Raw genomic sequence first — 15,639 nt, forward strand, 5'->3', positions numbered from 1 at the left:
TTGTAAGTCCAATCTTCAATAGTTGGCACTTCTTGTACTTTCCATTTTTGCGCATACAAAAGTCTAGCTGCTGCTGTCATATAAAATATCAACGTCCTGTGTTGGGCTGGAATTCCCTCCATTCCCAAGTTCAGTAGCAGGAGTTCTGGGTTCTTATTAATTTGAAATTGTAAAATTTCCCTCATTTCTCTTATTATTTCCCCCCAGTACTGCCTGGCTACCTCACACGACCACCACATATGATAGAGGGAGCCCTCATGCTTCTTACATTTCCAGCATTTATTAGAAGTATTCAAATTCCCTAGCGCAATCTTCTTTGGTGTCATGTACCAACGATAGATCATTTTGTAAATGTTCTCTTTGATATTAATACATGTCGTTGTCTTCATTGTAGTTTTCCACAAGTATTCCCATGCCTCCATTGTTATTTCTTTATTAAAGTTTATAGCCCATTTCACCATTTGTGTTTTAACTATCTCATCCTCGGTATACCACTTCAACAGTACTTGGTATACCTTGGATATTCTTTTCTTATCTTCTTTAAGAAGGGTCTGCTCTAGTTCCGAATTCTCTATTCGTATACCTCCCTTTACAGAGTCCAAATTATATAAGTCTCTGATCTGTCTATACTGGAACCAATCGTAGTTAGGTGATAGTTCCTCTTGTGTCTTTATTCTAAGTTTGGATGCTTCAGTTTTAGTTATTTCTTTATACGTTAAACATTGTTGTTCATTATCAACAGCTCTCGGGTCTATCACCTCATATGGAACCACCCACAAAGGGGTTCCTTCTTGTAGATAAATTCTGTACTTCTTCCAGATTATGTATAGACTTCTCCGAACAAAGTGATGCAGGAACATCGAGTTGACCTTTACTTTGTCATGCCATAAATATGCGTGCCATCCAAATATTTTTTTATATCCCTCTAGGGCTAATAGTTTCTTGTTCTTTAATGTCATCCATTCTTTCAACCAAACTAGGCAGATTGCATCATGATAAAGTCTCAGATTGGGCAGTTGCATTCCGCCTCTTTCCTTTGCATCTTGTAAAACTTTCACTTTCACTCGAGGCTTCTTGCCTGCCCAAACAAAATCTGATATTTTCCTCTGCCATTTTTCAAATTGTTTGGAGTCTCTGATGATTGGTATTGTCTGTAGCAAAAACATTACTCTTGGTAACACATTCATCTTAACTGCTGCAATCCTGCCCAACCATGACAAATTCAATCTATTCCATTTAATCAAGTCTCTCTCTATCTGAGTCCATAGTTTTTCATAATTGTTTTTGAATAGATCTATGTTCTTTGCAGTTAATTCGACTCCCAAATATTTCACTTTACTTGTTACTTCACAATCCGTTGTTTCCATTAACAATTGTTGTTTCTGCTTAGTCATATTTTTGCATAATATCTTTGACTTCTTTTTGTTAATGAAGAAACCTGCCAAGTCTCCAAACTCCTTGATCTTATCTATCACTCTTGGCATGTTCTCCAATGGGTCCTCTACAATTAACATTATGTCATCCGCAAATGCTCTGACCTTGTATGAATAGTCCTTTATTTTTATTCCACGAATTTCATCATCTTGACGTATTTGTATCATCAGAATCTCCAATACTAAAATGAACAACAATGGAGATAACGGGCAACCTTGTCTTGTTCCTTTACTTATCGTCAATTTCTTGGTCAATTCATCATTCACCACGATTGCTGCAGTCTGGTCTCTATAAATTTCCTTAATTGCTCTGATGAATCTTTCTCCCAATTGTAGCTTTTCCATAGTGGCAAACATAAAGTCCCAGTTTAAATTGTCAAACGCTTTTTCAGCATCTACAAAGAAGAAACCAACCTCTTTGTCACAACGCTTGTCATAATATTCAATAGCATTAATCACTGTCCTTAAGTTGTCTCTTATTTGTCTGTCTGGCAAAAAGCCTGCTTGTTCCTCCTCTATGACTTCCGAGAGCCACCCCTTCAATCTCTCCGCCAATATCTTCGCAAAAATTTTATAGTCATTGTTGAGTAGCGATATAGGTCTATAATTTTTCACATTAGTCAGGTATTGGCCCTCTTTTGGGATCAATGATATATTCGCTTCACTCCAAGTTTCTGGAATCCTTTGATCCCTTAAAACCCCATTCATCACCTCTTTTAGGAATGGTGCCAGTTCATTAGCCATTGTCTTATAGAATTTAGCCGTAAGTCCATCTGGCCCTGGCGCCTTTCCTAGATTTGCAGATTGTATTGCCTTACTTATTTCCTCGTCAGTTACTTCACTATTCAACTTATTTCTCCAAGCTTCCGAGATTTCTGGAAGTTTGGTTTTCTCCAAATATGACGCTATTGATTCTTTGTTTACTTCTTTTTTATTATACAGCTTAGCGTAAAATTTATAAAAGGCTCTACTAATGGTAGCCTGCTCCAAATACGTTTTGTTATCTTCGCAAATTTTATTTATTATCTTCTTTTCCCTTTTCTTCTTCAATTGCCATGCCAGGTACTTCCCAGGTTTATTAGCACCCTCAAACGCTTTTTGATTCAGTCTTTTGAGATTCCACTCCAATTCTTTATTGCTCATTGCTGTTAGCTGTTCTTGAAGTATTTTAATTTCCTGGTATACCTTCTTTTTCCCTGGTCTCTTTTTTAGCTGTATTTCTTTGGCTTTTATTTTCTCCTCAATCTCTTGTCTTTTCGCCTCTTTCTTCTTTCTTGCTCTACCATTTAAGTCCATTAGTATGCCCCTTACAACCGCCTTGTAAGCATCCCAAACTTTATTGGTTGGTAGTTCTTTATTCACGTTGTATTGTATAAAAAACTTTGTCTCTCTTCTCAATATTTCCATATTCTCTCTTTCCTGTAACAAGTCCTCATTTATTCTCCATGCTTTCCTTTTTCTCTTTTTTCCAAATTTCCACATAATTGGGTTGTGATCTGAGCCTACCATAGGCATTATTTCTACCTCCTTAGTCCATAATGTTAAGTCTTTTGAGGCCCAGATCATATCAATTCTTGATAATGTAGAATGCCTTGCAGAATAAAAAGTAAACTGTCTGCTTTTAGGATATTCTCTCCTCCATACATCTTCAAGAGTCTCTTGTTGAATCAAATAAAAAAAAAAAGCTTTGGTAATAGTCCTCTTTTCTTTTGTGCCGTTGTAGTCTTTTTGTCTAGTTCCAAGTCTGTCACTCCATTGAAGTCTCCAGCAAGAATTATCTGGTCATATGCAAGATCGTCTAAATGCTTCCTTAAATCCTCAAAGAAGCTTTCTTTTGCACCGTTAGGTGCATAAAGTCCGACTACCAACACTCTCTTTAAATTCCAAATACATTCCACTGCTACAAATCTAGCTTCCACATCTCTCATAACAAATTTTGGCTGTAGCTCCTCTTTTATGTACAACACCACTCCTCTTTTTTTCTTGTTGGAGGCCGCTACAAATTCTTTGCCCAGTTTTCCAGATTTTAAATATTTTACATCCTGCTTTCTGATATGGGTCTCTTGCAAACAAACAATGTCACATTTTTGTTTTAGTAGCCAGTGAAAAGTATTTTTCCTCTTATTCGGTGAGTTTAGTCCATTTACATTCCAAGATAATACTTTACACTCCATACTCATGATCTTGTTGGTAAGTCTTTTTCATTGTCCTTAATAAATCGCTCCATCTCTCGCTCAGATCTGATGCGTTTTTTGGCCCCTCCAAACTCAAAGGACACTCCTTCCGGTAACTCCCATCTGTACCTGATTTTCATGTCCTTCAAAATCTGAATTAGCACTTTATATTTTTTCCGGTCCAGTAACACTGATCTGGGCAGTTCCTTCATTATAATAATCGTCTTGCCATCAATCTCCAATGGATCTTGAAACTGTTTTGTCACAATCCTCTCTTTCATATTTCGTGTTGTAAACTGCACAATCACATCTCTTGGTAGTTTCCTCTGGGTTGCTATTCTCGAATTCACACGGTATGCCACATCTAGGATAGCCACAACTTCCTCCTCCTCCTTCCCCAGGTACTCAGCCAACACCTCAGTCATCTGTTCTTGCGCTGACTTTCCTTCCACTTCTGGCAAGCCACGAAAACGTAGCTGCTTCTCCATATGTTTAGTTTCTGCAACTGACATTCTCCCCTTCACCAATCTCATCTCTGTTTGTTGCGTGTCTGCTAAATTCTCCATCGCGTCTTCTACTGTTTTAACTCTCTGCTGCGTTCCTTGTAATTCACTTCGTATTGTTTCCATACCTTTTTTCACTTCTGACAGCTCCGATTTTACTGTCTGTGTAACCTCTTTAACCTCTTTTATCAGCTCCAATTTCGTGTCCTTAAGTTCTTTAATCATATCTAAAAGTTTTTTGTCCAGGTTTTTATCCAGGTTTTCTATTGCCGATTGCCACTCTTTTTTTGACATCGTGGGGCTTGCTTTAGCTCGCTCCCACGAATCCGCTCTCTTCCTTAACTCCGTGGCGTAAAATTTAACGTTTTTCTATTTTAAATGTCCCGGTCTTCTTATAGAAATTAAATTTTAAAGAGTCCAAAATGTCGGGCGTCTTTTCTCTATGGTTTCTCTATGATTTTGTAATCCAAGATGGCCTACTTCCTCTTCCGCTGAAGCCGCGACCCTTCCCCTTTCAAAAATGGCGATTCCCTACTTCCTGCCCTCCAGCAAGGGCCGCTTCTCTCCAGCCACTCTATTGTTATTACGCACTTCCTGTCTCCCGTCTTCCCACAGCAGATCTCGCGATGGTGTCTTTTTCTCACAGCTCCAAAGCCACAGGTATTCAAAACAATAGTCCCATTTCTTTAATAACTTCTTTAAACTTAGTCTCTTTTTAAATTCAATTCCTGCCGAGTCTTCCCCTCCTTTTCACTAGTCTGTTGCAGTTTAAAAATCTACTTTTTTTCCTCTCTGTTTTTATCAATCTGTCCCGTCTCAGAAGATAATGATCTTTACCTTCTCTTCACTTTTCTCGGGTTGTAATCGCTGTTTCGATTTTAAGTTCTCCTCTCAGCTTCTTCCCCCAATCGAAGCTTGGGTATGTAGGTCTTATGCCAGCCGAATTGGCCCCAAAACTGCCGCAGAGATTATAGCCGACCCGTCGCAAGGTGGGACCTCAAGGATCGGGAGGGGACCCGTTGTGTAGAGCCCCCCCTCGTCCGAGATCTAGCTCACCCTAGGGTCTTGAGCGTTCTTTGCCTGCTCCCCGCCTGAGAGCAGTCGGCCGCGGGCTATTTTCACCCCGCCGGCCGGTTAAAACGGCAGTCCGGTCAGCTCCGCAAGTGGAGCTGCGTTAGACCTCCATGGATCCCAAACAGGAAGTCCATGAATGGAAGACTATCAAGGAATTAGGGTTGTTCCAAGGAAGACTCTGCAAAAGAAGGCAATGTCAAACCATTTGTGCCTCTCACTTGCTTTGAAAGCCCCTTGCCAGGGTTGTTATAAGTTGATTGCAACATACATACATACATACATACATACATACATACATACATACATACATACATACATACATACATACATACATACATACATACCAGGTAACTCCCAATACACTACATTACATGGTCCCAACTGCTAAATGAGTTACGCTCTAGGAGGTCACTGGCAGAGCTTAACTGGCATGGCCCAGTCTGCTTTGAAGGGGGCTGTTGAGTAACACAGGTTGTCAATGTGAATCTCGAGCCTTTGCAATAAAGCTGTTTGTCTGCCTTTTGACAACAAGGAAGTCCAGGGGTTAAAGTTGGCAGCACAAACAGTGACAGACAGGTGGGGAGGAGCTGGTGGCTGGACGGAACGCAGGAACAAAGGAAAGAAGCAAGTTGCAGCTCACCATCCACAAACTGAGGAGGAAACCCATGTTGGGGAAAAAGGTGGAGAAAGAGCCTCCAGGGAGCTCAATCATCAGTGGTCAGGAACATCTATCTGAGGAAGGGGTGCAGATGGACTAGCCCCACTAACCTGTGGCTTTATTTTCATGTTAGGAAATGAAACACAGGGAAACACTAAACAGTGTTGCCAGCCTCCAGATGGAGTGCAGATGTCTCTGAGGGCCAAGCTACACATGACGAAAGACACTTGCCTGGCAAGTGGATTGAGTGGAGGGCAAGTGAACAGGGAGAAATACACTTGCCGTTCAAGTGTCATTTGTCACTTGTAGCTTGGCCCACAGAATTACAACTGACCTCCAGACTACAGAAATTGGTTCCCATAGAGAAAATGGCTGTTTTGGAGGGTGAACTCAGTGGCATTATATCATGCTGAGCTTCCTCACCAAGCCCTGCCCTCCCTAAGCTGCACCCTCCAGAAATTTCCCAACCTGGAGATGACCACCCAGCACTAAGAGAGGCCTAGCATTCACTTGAAGTAGGGATGCTGCCTTGCTGGGACCGCCTCAAGCTTAACACCACTAGAATTTGTCATATCTCACTAACATGGTGGGGGGCGGGGGGGAGCTACAAGACCTTACTAGCTGTTCATCTTGAGAACACTCTCCCCACGAGAAAGTTTGTGGCATCCCTGACATATCTGCTCAGTAACAGTAAATTTTTGAACTCTTCAATGCATAATTTCACAATTTGTTTATTTCTCTTAATTAAAAAAGCATTTAAAAATCAAAACACCATTTTTTTTATTTTAGGCATACTTCAACTTCTCCACAGTAAATTACTAACAATATCTTGTACATTCTGCTTCTCTCCTCTGCTTTCAAAGTAATAAATATCATTAACTAAAATTTAAAAAAATGCCACTGTGCCTATGGTTTGATGTCACTTCCAGGAAAAGCCAGAAGTGGTGTCAGTCCTCTCTAGTAATCACCAAAAACGTTATGGTCTTACCATAGCATTGCTGATGATTCCTAGAGAAGCTGACATCACATCCAAGGTTTTCTCAGAAGTGATATCATACCATTGCTGAGGAACATCCCTCCCATGTCCTTGCCTTCCTAGAATGGGAGGTGAGAGAAAGAAAATTTTATCCTTATACTCAGGGTTCCCCAGAATTAATATGGTTTGAATTGAAAAGTGGATCTCATTCATCCCAGCCCCTATGGCAATGAATACATGGAAAAGGAAAGAAACACATTATGTTCAACTGTCTGTTAAAACATAAAGAAATGGCACTTTCTCCCAGTCCATTCCAATGAATTTACTAGATACTCAATCTGATGTTACAGAAATGTGTCACAGATAATTACTTTTATTATTGTTATCATCAAGGAGGAAAGAAAGCACTTTTATAGTAACTCTAAAAAGTAATACAAATGGATTGGGTGCTGATTGACACATGGGTATATGCTGGCCCCAAACTTTAGTCTAAATGTGTCTCCAGCTCAGGGTAATAAGAAACAGTATAGTAGTTGATTTCATAATGTTTGATTTCAAAGGCAATGTTGACACATGCTAATAAAGTGATGGATGGATAGTAACATATATTCTGTAGAAATCACAAAGCATTTATAACAACATTGTTCCTTTACTATTCTAATAACTCAAATCTTGTAAAAGAAATTCCATGCAAGTGACATCACAAAGGCTGTATCTAAATGGAACATAATTTATATTGCATTTGAAAACACTGCCACAATCATAGATGGTGTGAATCTTTAAATGCTGGGTTCTTTTGTGGTTTTGTAATGTTCAAGATTCTTTTTTCCCTTTGTCACTTCTTTTCCCAAAAATCCAACTTTGGTTGATTATTTTATGCTAATAGAGTGTTAACTTTATGCTTATTTCAAGACCTATACTTTAAATCTTCTCATTTAAGAAGTATGTTTTTAATTAATTAAAATATGATCTTGTATATGAAGTGCATTTTTTTATCCTTTCTAGTTCCCAGAGTTGTGAATTGTGTGGTTTTATTATGTTCTTTTTAAAAAAAAATTCCTTCCCAGTTGCAAACTAGAACAAGGAACCTCAGGACCAAGCTACACATGATGAATGACGCTTGAACGGCAAGTGTATTTCTCCCTGTTCACTTGCCCTCCACTCAATCCACTTGCCGTTCAAGTGTCATTCGTCATGTGTAGCTTGGCCCTCTGTCTCTCCCCCCCTCACTCCTTTGGAAATCTATCAATAGGGCTTAAAATAGGCCTCTTATCTCTTTTGGATACCAATTGAAATTATTGCAAACTGGGTTCAAGCTCCCCCACCCACTAATGATGCCCAAATTTTCCAATGAAGGGGGCTCATTTTGGCCCTACCCCTTGAGAATGGAGTGCAAGGCCATCAGAGACAGGAACCACATCAGCTGCTTCTGTATCCTCACCAATGAGAAGGAAAAATGAGAGGCCTGTTTATGTTACAATCCAGAGAAGCAGGCATATGCTGTGAACAGCTAACCACCTAGACTGCCCTTCCAAAGAGCAATGTGGGATTATTTACTTGTTTTGGCAACTTGCAGGAAATTGTTGGATTGTTTCCCATTTGACTCAGGCAGAGTAGAACTTTTTGCCTGCTTCATACAGTTCTGGTGGTCTTGAGTATCTAAATAGGCCTAATATTAACTCTGGCTTAAGATCCTCATTATGGTATTGGCAGGATAAATGTGGGTTAGGTGCTTGATATTAGCTCTCACTGAAAGTGCACCAGCTACTCACTCTAAGTCACAAACATATCAAAGATACAGTTAACCGATATTTCGGCAATACATTTTCAGATCTTTTTTCTACATGGATCCCAGACTTGGAGAAAGAAGTTGTGTTTCTTTTTCACACAGTGAAATTAAGTTTGGAAGAGGAGTTATCCTTCCTGTGTTTGGCAAACAGGTTATGCAAATGTTGATAAAACCCTGCAAGATCTATTTGGCTACAGGTCAAGCAAATGAATGAGGAAGTGAATGTATACCACGGAAAGTGAAACATTTCAAGAATCATCCAACTCTCCTAAAAACTTGACTATTTACTGCCTAATCCTTAACATTTAATTGAGGTTTTGCTCAGATTTATTTCTCTGCTCCTACAAATCACACAAAATGTATTTTGTTACATCCCCACTGCAATGAATGTCTGAATGCATCCTTAACCTCTTTATTTCTTAGTGTGTAGATGAAAGGGTTCAGCAACGGAGTCACAATGGTGTTCAGAACATTCACTACTTTGGTCATTTCTAAAGAGGATTGTTTAGAAGGCTTAACAAATAGAAAGATGGCGGAACCATACCAAAGAATCAAAATGGCAAGATGGGAGGAGCATGTGGAAAAGGCCTTTTGTCGTCCTTTGGTGGAAGGGATGTGCAAGATAGTTGAGATAATGGATAAGTAGGAAAGGAAAGTTATCAGACATGACCCAATACTAACAAAGATGGCTATCACAAAACAGGTTGTCTCAATGAGATAGGTGTCTGTACAAGACAGAGCTATCCAAGAATCAATGCTGCAGTAAAAGTTGTTGATCACATTGGAACCACAGAAGGACAACTTTGAAATCAGAAAGGCAGGTATGGAAACAATGAAGAATGCACATAGCCAAGAACCAAATGCCATCTTGCCACAGAGACTGATGTCCATCAGTGTATTGTAGTGCAAGGGGTGGCATATGGCCAAATATCGGTCATAAGCCATGACAGATAGCAGGAACTGTTCAGTAGTCCCCAAAGAATAAACAAAATACAGCTGCAGAACACAGGCAGTGAAAGAGATGCTTCTGCTCTTTCCCAGAAAGATGGCAAGGATCTTAGGAATAGAAGCTGTTGTATACCACACTTCCAGGAAAGAAAGATTGCAAAGGAAGAAATACATGGGGGTATGGAGGCGTCGGTTAGTTATCAGCAGTATGACAATGGATGCATTTCCAAAAACTGTCAGGATGTACATAATAAGAAAGAGGGTGAACATGGACACCTGTAAATACACAGACCCGGGGAAGCCAAGGAGGATGAATTCCACCATGTTTGTTTCATTTTGTCTTCCTGCCTTGTACTCCCCCATCTTCAGCCCTCTTGCATCTGCTGAAACAAAATGCTGAATTAATACATAGAAGGTATTGCCATGAATTAACAATTCATTATTGTAATCACAGTGATCATTCACCTGGCCTTAAAAATTCACTGGGGTAGAACAGACACTGCATTATTGAAATTGCAAAGATATGTCCATATATTTTTCTTTAAAATGGGGTTTGATCCTTCCAGCTTTCAGTTTTCATCTCACCTGATTCCTGATTGACTGTAAGCCTCATTGCATGTGTTTTTTGTCTGTGGTCCCAGTGAGCCCCTGAAGAGCCATTATGGTGGTCAAAAGGGAGCTCTCTTCCCCTTTTTGCCAATAGAAAACCTGGTTGGATCCAACCTATTGCAAAGTATTATTAATAAACTGATTATTATTTATGTGAAGCTTGTAAATATATTTGTCTCAGATAATGCTGGATCTCTTAATAAATTTATGAAGCGGTGTAGACCACAGTGAAACATAAATGTATGAATGGTTGTAGATTTTATCATTGTGGTGAAAGGGCAATATATATATTTACATCATGAAATTTCAAGGGAGATTCACAGACATCAGAGCTAATGCTCTTTCTTTTGTGAAGGGTTCAGTGTTACTAAGATTGCAAGAAAATTGTATAAAACAATTTCAAAGGGGTAGGTATATTAGTCTGTTACAGCAAAATAAAATAAAAAGTCCAGTGGCATCTTAAAGATGTTAAGGTGTTAAAATGTTAGACTTCAAGGTGCCAGTGCCACTGGACTTTTATTTTAATAAAACAATGGAATATAATGTGTATCAGAATTGGCTGATAATTGGGATGGGTAAATATCCCCATTTAGTTTATTTTTATATTCATTCATATTTTAATCAACAGGATCAATTGTTGATTTTTGCTTTGGGTTCTGTTTTTGTGCAATGTATTTGCACAAACAGGGTTGCCTCCTACTATTAAGTGTGGATCTTTCCTTTGGAGGAAGGCGCCATCTTCCAGTGGAAGAGGGTTATCTAGGGGAAGACAGTCTTCCTTGGGAGGAGGTCTCCTTCTCCTGAAGGAAAGCTCCTTAATTGAGTGGAATAGTAGGATCCACCCTATTATGTATGCTAATTATATGTATACTACGTATTTCTCTGTTGTGCTGGATAATACATTATTTGATGGCACAAATAATATGACGCATTCTGTGCATTTTGTGAGAAAAAATTCAGCACAGAAAAACAAAAAAATAAATAATGGATCAAAACAAGGGAGAACTGAAGTTGAATTCAGTTGTGGGAACTAGGCAGCATTTGCACTCAGTCTTGCCCAATCCTCCTTCTAGTGTCATTATGGGGAGTGGAATTTCATCCCCCCTCCCATGATTCACCTTTTAAAGTTACAGCCATTGATTCCTCCTTCCAAAATAATTTCTCTTTAATTTCTCTTTGGTTTCTTGTAGTTTTCTGTCACAAATCTATGTACACTTTTGTAACTTCAGCCCTTGCAGGGTTGTTTTTTTATATGCATGTTATACACCACAATGTATACTTTAGCAAGAGGGTAGGAAGGTTTGGGAAGACATGGCATGCTTCTGATTATCTGCAGAAGGAAATTCTGAAACTCTGTAGAACTTCTCTTACTGCCCCTCCTTTTCTTCAGATTTCTTTTCTGATCGAAATGGAATTGATTCAAAACAACTCCAAATTCCTAAAAGGAGGGAAAGACAAATTGTGGAATTTCATGGAGAAACTGGATAGTTCCTCTTAACAACACTACCTCCTCCTTACTACAGCCTCCACTCCCTATGGGTTTCATCCATGGGGTTCCTGCAGTCTCCAGCATAGCCTTTTGGGGTGCTCAAATGTGGCTCTTTGTCCTGTTTTCACCAGCAGTTAAGTTTATTGCATTTTGGAGTCAACATAACAAGGGCTGAGACACTCAAAATCAATCATATTAGTAGTAGACAGGCAAATGTTACATGACATTGTGGTGACCTAAAATTTGCTTGGCTGAAGGAAGAGTTCTGAGGAGGAGCTTTGAAAGAAGAAAGGGAGATTGCCGGATGAATAAAGACAAGGATGGTGGTGAAAAATCTAACAAACAGTATCGCATGAGGCTTGAACACGAAAAATGAAGTGTTCCATTGTTTTAAAGCAGATCAGCGTAAAAAGACCAAGCAAAGATAGCATATAGAGATCTTGTTCTTCTCAAGTTTGTTTGGGGGAGGAAATTTTGTGGTTTGTCTCTTTAATATTCCAGTCTTGCTTGTTTTGCCTGCCTAACTATCAGTACTGAGCATAGAATCATAGACTCCTAGAATCATAGGGTTGGAAGGGACCACCAAAGTCATCTAGTCCAACCCCCTGCACAATGCAAGAAATTCAGTTACCTCCCTTTTCCCAACACATACCCAGTGACCCTTGCTCCTTGCCCTGAAGATGGGAAAACACAGTCAGGATCCCTAGCCAAACCGGTTCATGTTCATATTAATTAATTTAAAACTATATACACATTCTTGTACCACTTCCAGGCAATTGTAGTTTGATCCCATAACATCTGAACCTGCACCATCCTGCTGAATGCTACCTATGATGCAGCCACAGATTGCTCATAAAACTAATGCAATTGGTTTTCAAAGAGGCTTGACCTGTGCTGGATGATACAGATATAATTCAGGTAAGACAGTACTTTATGAGTGTGCATCAGCAGTATATTCCCGGCCAGCCACTGGCTACCACTGAACAGATCCAGAATTACTTAAAATGCTTTCCATTCTGAAATGCAAAAAAATCATCAAACCAATCAGATGAAGAACTCAATTCAACACAAAAATGGGCATTTCAACTAGTCAAGTTCAAAGCTGGATCAAACTATTTTTAATGTTTTGCAAATATCAAATCATCCTACATTTTTGCAGCCCACATGCACCTTTGAAACTAGATCAGGGGTCGTAGCCAACCAGCTTTTCTACTGGTGAAAAAGAAAGGAGGGATCCTCACTTACTGCTCCATTAAGTTTATGCTAGGGATCATATTTGGGACATGTGGGATGAGGCTGTTGAATGTATTGGGAAAGACTGAGTAAATAAAGCTGGCTGGTTCCAGCTCAGGATTGTCAAGAAGTTGACATGGTCCGGAACACAGTTGGTAGGCTGTGTTTGGCCTTGTTGGGTTCATGTAAAACAGGTGGATCATCAAGTTAAACTTAGGTAAAATTTCAGTCCCTCTTTACAGGTGTTCAGAGTGATATCCCAAATTTCAAATTCTATCGCTGAATCATCTGATTGGCTGCAATATAAGATCAATGTGCTATGTTCAGCTTGGTGGATCATGATGATGTGTCAGTGTCAGATTTGGCTTCAAACGGGATCACTTGCCTTATTAAAACCTTTGCCTAAATCTGAAGATGCCATTTGGTCGTCTTATTATCTCCCCTCTCTTTCAGTAAATATTTTTTCTCAGAGAAAACAGCAATTAGCAACACAAAACAGTGTCTTCTCTTGAACGAACTGTGGTTGTTGAAAAAATGCAACGTTTGAACCCTCCGAAACAACTTAGGCACAGAGAAATGAGAAAATGGAGCCACTTACCAACTGTTTGCTCCTTCATTCTCTTGGCTCAATACACCTACCCTAACCTAATGATATCACTTTGATTCACTCACTCACCCATCCATCCACTCACAGAACTTATATATACCAATTCTCCCTCTGTTTCTAAGTATTTTGGATTGATTGGATGGCTTACTATTTTCGTTCATCCACTCTAGAACAGAACCCCTTCCAAGCAATTGTTTTGAATTGAGAGGTAGATGGTTGAGAGAAGAACCTTTATTACAGCACAAGTTCCCTTGAGACTTCATCTTTACCACAACAGGTTCATTAATTCTTCAGGAATCTCCAAAGAAGTCTTCACGGGGGGGGAGGGGGGACATTATCAAAGTTTTTATATGTAAGATTTCCTTGTTTTCCTTTCTGGTTGTACTGGCATCACAAACTTATTTCAAATGTCCTGACACAGATCAAACAAAAAGTAAACTTTGGGATTTTAGCAATATGTTGGATAAATGGAGCTCATTTTAAGCAATCTATCACCAAAAGTACAACTCATACCTTTTATACTGCACTAGTTTCCACTTTAAAGTCATTAAAGGTCAATGGGGAGCATGATTTTTAATCTTTTATTTGTGTGTGCATTGATGCAAATTTTGTAAATTAAAGACAACCACTTCTAAAACTTGTTCAAAATGAACTGTTTTATTAAAAAAAACACGTATTTTTTTTTAAAAACATATCTACACATTTATTGCTTTATTTCTTGAGTTTTTTCTTCCAATGCAAATGTAACAGAAATGAAAACCAACAAGTTAAAACATCTTTTCAATTAACCATGTAATTTGTATTTATCATTTTTAATATGATTTTTATTATTTTATTACTACACTAGCTTGATATCCATGCTTTGCTATGGTATTTAACTACTTTAAATCCAGTTATAATATTTATGGTTATGTAACATATTTTGGTTTGAGAAGTTTTTTTTTTTAAATTGGTATTGTAGTATAATAGCATAGTACCTGAGCTTCACAAAGGTGTTTGAATAAAGCGAAGCATGTTCATACCCAAAACTGATGAAGTGAATTTCAAAATATAACTTTTATTGAAGAGATTTTTAAAAGGAAAAGATTGTAGTGCAATAAATAAAATGAAAAATATGTACAACTGTTTTTTTTTCTACTGAAGGACCTCTTTGTAGACCACATTGGTGATTTCCCCTCAGGTGCTAGGATCACCAGGCTGTTGGGTGAACTCACTCTGGAGCAGGCTACGTAAAACTTCCCATGTGAGAAGCAGTCCTACCTCAAGTCAATTCCTGTCACCTTCAGTAGCTGCCCCTGACCCTGGGACTTGTTGATCATCATAGCAAAGCAGACCTTGAGGGAGAACTGCAGTGTCTTGAACTTGAAGAAATTATATGATGGCATGAGTGGTATGCGTGGTATGCACATGAACTCCCCATGAGCACTGCTGGTAAACAATGTGGCCTTGATGACATTCCTGTGGAGGGCTTTCACTTGCAGTCTGATGCCATTGCAGAGTTTGGGTGTGTTGAGGTTCTGGAGCAGCATCACTGGAACCCTCACTTTGAGAAGAAGCTTGTGGGCTGGGAAGCCAGGAGGGCTGAGTGTGTTGAGGAACTCCATGGGGGGAGGAACATTATCCATTTGCAGCACTGAGTCCACAGGTCTGTATTCTATTTCTGCCCCTTCAAGAGAATAAAGTTGTGTTTCATTAATGATGGCAGCCTTGTTGTTCTTGGGGATCAGAATGGCATGCTTGCACAGCCAGTCCATGGTTTCTCTGTGATAGTGGAGATATCAGGGTATTTCATGGCTGTTAAATCTGCTAGGGTCATGTGACACTCTCCCCTCTGGGTTGGCAGCACCTCTTGGTTTGGGGTCAGCCACTGCCTCTTTAATTGCCATCATTGCCTTCTCAAGATACTCCTGTCTCACCACACTTCTCATCTAACTCCTTACTCTCCTCCCCTGCTTGGGGGGGGGGATCCCTTCACCAGTCCCAGCCTCCACCTCCTAGTCCTGCCCCTAAAAACCTAGCTGTTGCCTTAGGCAGCCACACCTGTGCTGCTTTGCTATTGGCTCTTCCAGGCTACTTCCTGCCCTTTTGAGCCTGTCTGTTGGTTTACTGTGTTGCTGCATCTCTCCTGCTGGCATTTGGGTGGTAG

General features: G+C 39.5%; 1 protein-coding gene across 1 annotated transcript; it reads right to left on the reverse strand.

The window, feature by feature from the left end:
• Positions 1-5,546: 5,546 nt before the first annotated feature.
• LOC129339282 (olfactory receptor 6F1-like) lies at positions 5,547-9,918 on the reverse strand. Its single transcript, XM_054993871.1, has 2 exons — positions 9,007-9,918; positions 5,547-5,702 (listed from the first exon to the last, which is right to left on the reverse strand). The coding sequence occupies exons 1-2, from the start codon at positions 9,916-9,918 to the stop codon at positions 5,547-5,549; spliced, it is 1,068 nt and encodes a 355-aa protein (XP_054849846.1).
• Positions 9,919-15,639: the final 5,721 nt, after the last annotated feature.

The sequence above is a fragment of the Eublepharis macularius genome, chromosome 12 (assembly GCF_028583425.1).
Source record: "Eublepharis macularius isolate TG4126 chromosome 12, MPM_Emac_v1.0, whole genome shotgun sequence".
Classification (NCBI taxonomy): Eukaryota; Metazoa; Chordata; class Lepidosauria; order Squamata; family Eublepharidae; genus Eublepharis; species Eublepharis macularius.